At 36.1% G+C, this 4801-nt stretch overlaps 1 protein-coding gene across 1 annotated transcript in view; it reads right to left on the bottom strand.

Annotated features, from left to right (window-relative positions):
- Positions 1-4552: 4552 nt before the first annotated feature.
- The window catches only part of LOC135821763 (uncharacterized), a 52595-nt gene continuing 52346 nt past the window's right edge, over positions 4553-4801 (bottom strand). Inside the window, exon 28 of the mRNA XM_065334761.1 lies at positions 4553-4713. Coding sequence (XP_065190833.1) covers positions 4553-4713 — 161 coding nt within the window. The remainder of the gene's footprint in view (positions 4714-4801) is intronic.

Here is a 4801-nt window from a genome sequence, read left to right as displayed (position 1 = left end):
AGTAGTAGTAGTAGTAGTAGTAGTAGTAGTAGTAGTAGTAGTAGTAGTAGTAGTAGTAGTAGTAGTAGTAGTAGTAGTAGTAGTAGTAGTAGTAGTAGTAGTAGTAGTAGTAGTAGTAGTAGTAGTAGTAGTAGTAGTAGTAGTAGTAGTAGTAGTAGTAGTAGTAGTAGTAGTAGTAGTAGTAGTAGTAGTAGTAGTAGTAGTAGTAGTAGTAGTAGTAGTAGTAGTAGTAGTAGTAGTAGTAGTAGTAGTAGTAGTAGTAGTAGTAGTAGTAGTAGTAGTAGTAGTAGTAGTAGTAGTAGTAGTAGTAGTAGTAGTAGTAGTAGTAGTAGTAGTAGTAGTAGTAGTAGTAGTAGTAGTAGTAGTAGTAGTAGTAGTAGTAGTAGTAGTAGTAGTAGTAGTAGTAGTAGTAGTAGTAGTAGTAGTAGTAGTAGTAGTAGTAGTAGTAGTAGTAGTAGTAGTAGTAGTAGTAGTAGTAGTAGTAGTAGTAGTAGTAGTAGTAGTAGTAGTAGTAGTAGTAGTAGTAGTAGTAGTAGTAGTAGTAGTAGTAGTAGTAGTAGTAGTAGTAGTAGTAGTAGTAGTAGTAGTAGTAGTAGTAGTAGTAGTAGTAGTAGTAGTAGTAGTAGTAGTAGTAGTAGTAGTAGTAGTAGTAGTAGTAGTAGTAGTAGTAGTAGTAGTAGTAGTAGTAGTAGTAGTAGTAGTAGTAGTAGTAGTAGTAGTAGTAGTAGTAGTAGTAGTAGTAGTAGTAGTAGTAGTAGTAGTAGTAGTAGTAGTAGTAGTAGTAGTAGTAGTAGTAGTAGTAGTAGTAGTAGTAGTAGTAGTAGTAGTAGTAGTAGTAGTAGTAGTAGTAGTAGTAGTAGTAGTAGTAGTAGTAGTAGTAGTAGTAGTAGTAGTAGTAGTAGTAGTAGTAGTAGTAGTAGTAGTAGTAGTAGTAGTAGTAGTAGTAGTAGTAGTAGTAGTAGTAGTAGTAGTAGTAGTAGTAGTAGTAGTAGTAGTAGTAGTAGTAGTAGTAGTAGTAGTAGTAGTAGTAGTAGTAGTAGTAGTAGTAGTAGTAGTAGTAGTAGTAGTAGTAGTAGTAGTAGTAGTAGTAGTAGTAGTAGTAGTAGTAGTAGTAGTAGTAGTAGTAGTAGTAGTAGTAGTAGTAGTAGTAGTAGTAGTAGTAGTAGTAGTAGTAGTAGTAGTAGTAGTAGTAGTAGTAGTAGTAGTAGTAGTAGTAGTAGTAGTAGTAGTAGTAGTAGTAGTAGTAGTAGTAGTAGTAGTAGTAGTAGTAGTAGTAGTAGTAGTAGTAGTAGTAGTAGTAGTAGTAGTAGTAGTAGTAGTAGTAGTAGTAGTAGTAGTAGTAGTAGTAGTAGTAGTAGTAGTAGTAGTAGTAGTAGTAGTAGTAGTAGTAGTAGTAGTAGTAGTAGTAGTAGTAGTAGTAGTAGTAGTAGTAGTAGTAGTAGTAGTAGTAGTAGTAGTAGTAGTAGTAGTAGTAGTAGTAGTAGTAGTAGTAGTAGTAGTAGTAGTAGTAGTAGTAGTAGTAGTAGTAGTAGTAGTAGTAGTAGTAGTAGTAGTAGTAGTAGTAGTAGTAGTAGTAGTAGTAGTAGTAGTAGTAGTAGTAGTAGTAGTAGTAGTAGTAGTAGTAGTAGTAGTAGTAGTAGTAGTAGTAGTAGTAGTAGTAGTAGTAGTAGTAGTAGTAGTAGTAGTAGTAGTAGTAGTAGTAGTAGTAGTAGTAGTAGTAGTAGTAGTAGTAGTAGTAGTAGTAGTAGTAGTAGTAGTAGTAGTAGTAGTAGTAGTAGTAGTAGTAGTAGTAGTAGTAGTAGTAGTAGTAGTAGTAGTAGTAGTAGTAGTAGTAGTAGTAGTAGTAGTAGTAGTAGTAGTAGTAGTAGTAGTAGTAGTAGTAGTAGTAGTAGTAGTAGTAGTCGTAGTCGTAGTAGTAGTAGTAGTAGTAGTAGTAGTAGTAGTAGTAGTAGTAGTAGTAGTAGTAGTAGTAGTAGTAGTAGTAGTAGTAGTAGTAGTAGTAGTAGTAGTAGTAGTAGTAGTAGTAGTAGTAGTAGTAGTAGTAGTAGTAGTAGTAGTAGTAGTAGTAGTAGTAGTAGTAGTAGTAGTAGTAGTAGTAGTAGTAGTAGTAGTAGTAGTAGTAGTAGTAGTAGTAGTAGTAGTAGTAGTAGTAGTAGTAGTAGTAGTAGTAGTAGTAGTAGTAGTAGTAGTAGTAGTAGTAGTAGTAGTAGTAGTAGTAGTAGTAGTAGTAGTAGTAGTAGTTGCGGGTACGCATCTCATTTTGCTTACTTCGGTGGGCCGTCACCTGTTTCCGCGGGTGCCGGGCCTCGTATCAGCGGCGTCGCCAGTCGTCTTTCCTGGTGGAGTGCCGGCAGATGGGTGGCCGATGAGCTGTTGCCATGGCAAGGGGGCTGCTGAGTTGCCGGCTTGGCACGGGGTGGACTCGCTGCCGATGGTACGGTGTAGGATGTATGTACAATGTAGGTACTTCACTCTGTTGTCATTTGTCTGTCTATTTGTTGAATTGGATAGGTGTACGGACAGTTCTCCACAATGCATGCACATCCATTCATAACATTCATGACAGGTAATTTATATTGACATTGGCTTAGACTTGCATACATGACGGGACCTGTTACTTTAATTTTCACTTTGAGTTTAAAGTTTTCTTCTTTTGACATTGGATTTGACATTGGATTTGACATTGGATTTACTAATTGATTTGACGTTATTTAAAGGAGTTTCCTTTTTTTTAATTGAATTGATCTTCAATGATTTACGATTTCACGTTTCCGCTATTTTGCCCGTAAAAGAGGCTTGTCACTAGTAGTAGTAGTAGTAGTAGTAGTAGTAGTAGTAGTAGTAGTAGTAGTAGTAGTAGTAGTAGTAGTAGTAGTAGTAGTAGTAGTAGTAGTAGTAGTAGTAGTAGTAGTAGTAGTAGTAGTAGTAGTAGTAGTAGTAGTAGTAGTAGTAGTAGTAGTAGTAGTAGTAGTAGTAGTAGTAGTAGTAGTAGTAGTAGTAGTAGTAGTAGTAGTAGTAGTAGTAGTAGTAGTAGTAGTAGTAGTAGTAGTAGTAGTAGTAGTAGTAGTAGTAGTAGTAGTAGTAGTAGTAGTAGTAGTAGTAGTAGTAGTAGTAGTAGTAGTAGTAGTAGTAGTAGTAGTAGTAGTAGTAGTAGTAGTAGTAGTAGTAGTAGTAGTAGTAGTAGTAGTAGTAGTAGTAGTAGTAGTAGTAGTAGTAGTAGTAGTAGTAGTAGTAGTAGTAGTAGTAGTAGTAGTAGTAGTAGTAGTAGTAGTAGTAGTAGTAGTAGTAGTAGTAGTAGTAGTAGTAGTAGTAGTAGTAGTAGTAGTAGTAGTAGTAGTAGTAGTAGTAGTAGTAGTAGTAGTAGTAGTAGTAGTAGTAGTAGTAGTAGTAGTAGTAGTAGTAGTAGTAGTAGTAGTAGTAGTAGTAGTAGTAGTAGTAGTAGTAGTAGTAGTAGTAGTAGTAGTAGTAGTAGTAGTAGTAGTAGTAGTAGTAGTAGTAGTAGTAGTAGTAGTAGTAGTAGTAGTAGTAGTAGTAGTAGTAGTAGTAGTAGTAGTAGTAGTAGTAGTAGTAGTAGTAGTAGTAGTAGTAGTAGTAGTAGTAGTAGTAGTAGTAGTAGTAGTAGTAGTAGTAGTAGTAGTAGTAGTAGTAGTAGTAGTAGTAGTAGTAGTAGTAGTAGTAGTAGTAGTAGTAGTAGTAGTAGTAGTAGTAGTAGTAGTAGTAGTAGTAGTAGTAGTAGTAGTAGTAGTAGTAGTAGTAGTAGTAGTAGTAGTAGTAGTAGTAGTAGTAGTAGTAGTAGTAGTAGTAGTAGTAGTAGTAGTAGTAGTAGTAGTAGTAGTAGTAGTAGTAGTAGTAGTAGTAGTAGTAGTAGTAGTAGTAGTAGTAGTAGTAGTAGTAGTAGTAGTAGTAGTAGTAGTAGTAGTAGTAGTAGTAGTAGTAGTAGTAGTAGTAGTAGTAGTAGTAGTAGTAGTAGTAGTAGTAGTAGTAGTAGTAGTAGTAGTAGTAGTAGTAGTAGTAGTAGTAGTAGTAGTAGTAGTAGTAGTAGTAGTAGTAGTAGTAGTAGTAGTAGTAGTAGTAGTAGTAGTAGTAGTAGTAGTAGTAGTAGTAGTAGTAGTAGTAGTAGTAGTAGTAGTAGTAGTAGTAGTAGTAGTAGTAGTAGTAGTAGTAGTAGTAGTAGTAGTAGTAGTAGTAGTAGTAGTAGTAGTAGTAGTAGTAGTAGTAGTAGTAGTAGTAGTAGTAGTAGTAGTAGTAGTAGTAGTAGTAGTAGTAGTAGTAGTAGTAGTAGTAGTAGTAGTAGTAGTAGTAGTAGTAGTAGTAGTAGTAGTAGTAGTAGTAGTAGTAGTAGTAGTAGTAGTAGTAGTAGTAGTAGTAGTAGTAGTAGTAGTAGTAGTAGTAGTAGTAGTAGTAGTAGTAGTAGTAGTAGTAGTAGTAGTAGTAGTAGTAGTAGTAGTAGTAGTAGTAGTAGTAGTAGTAGTAGTAGTAGTAGTAGTAGTAGTAGTAGTAGTAGTAGTAGTAGTAGTAGTAGTAGTAGTTGCGGGTACGCATCTCATTTTGCTTACTTCGGTGGGCCGTCACCTGTTTCCGCGGGTGCCGGGCCTCGTATCAGCGGCGTCGCCAGTCGTCTTTCCTGGTGGAGTGCCGGCAGATGGGTGGCCGATGAGCTGTTGCCATGGCAAGGGGGCTGCTGAGTTGCCGGCTTGGCACGGGGTGGACTCGCTGCCGATGGTACGGTGTAGGATGTATGTACAATGTAGGTACTTCACTCTGTTGTCATTTGTCTGTCTATTTGTTGAATTGGATAGGT

The sequence above is a fragment of the Sycon ciliatum genome, chromosome 7 (assembly GCF_964019385.1).
Source record: "Sycon ciliatum chromosome 7, ocSycCili1.1, whole genome shotgun sequence".
In the NCBI taxonomy this organism is placed as follows: domain Eukaryota; kingdom Metazoa; phylum Porifera; class Calcarea; order Leucosolenida; family Sycettidae; genus Sycon; species Sycon ciliatum.
The sequence above is the reverse complement of the archived record's forward strand: the minus strand, read 5'-3'. Positions and strand labels throughout refer to the sequence as shown.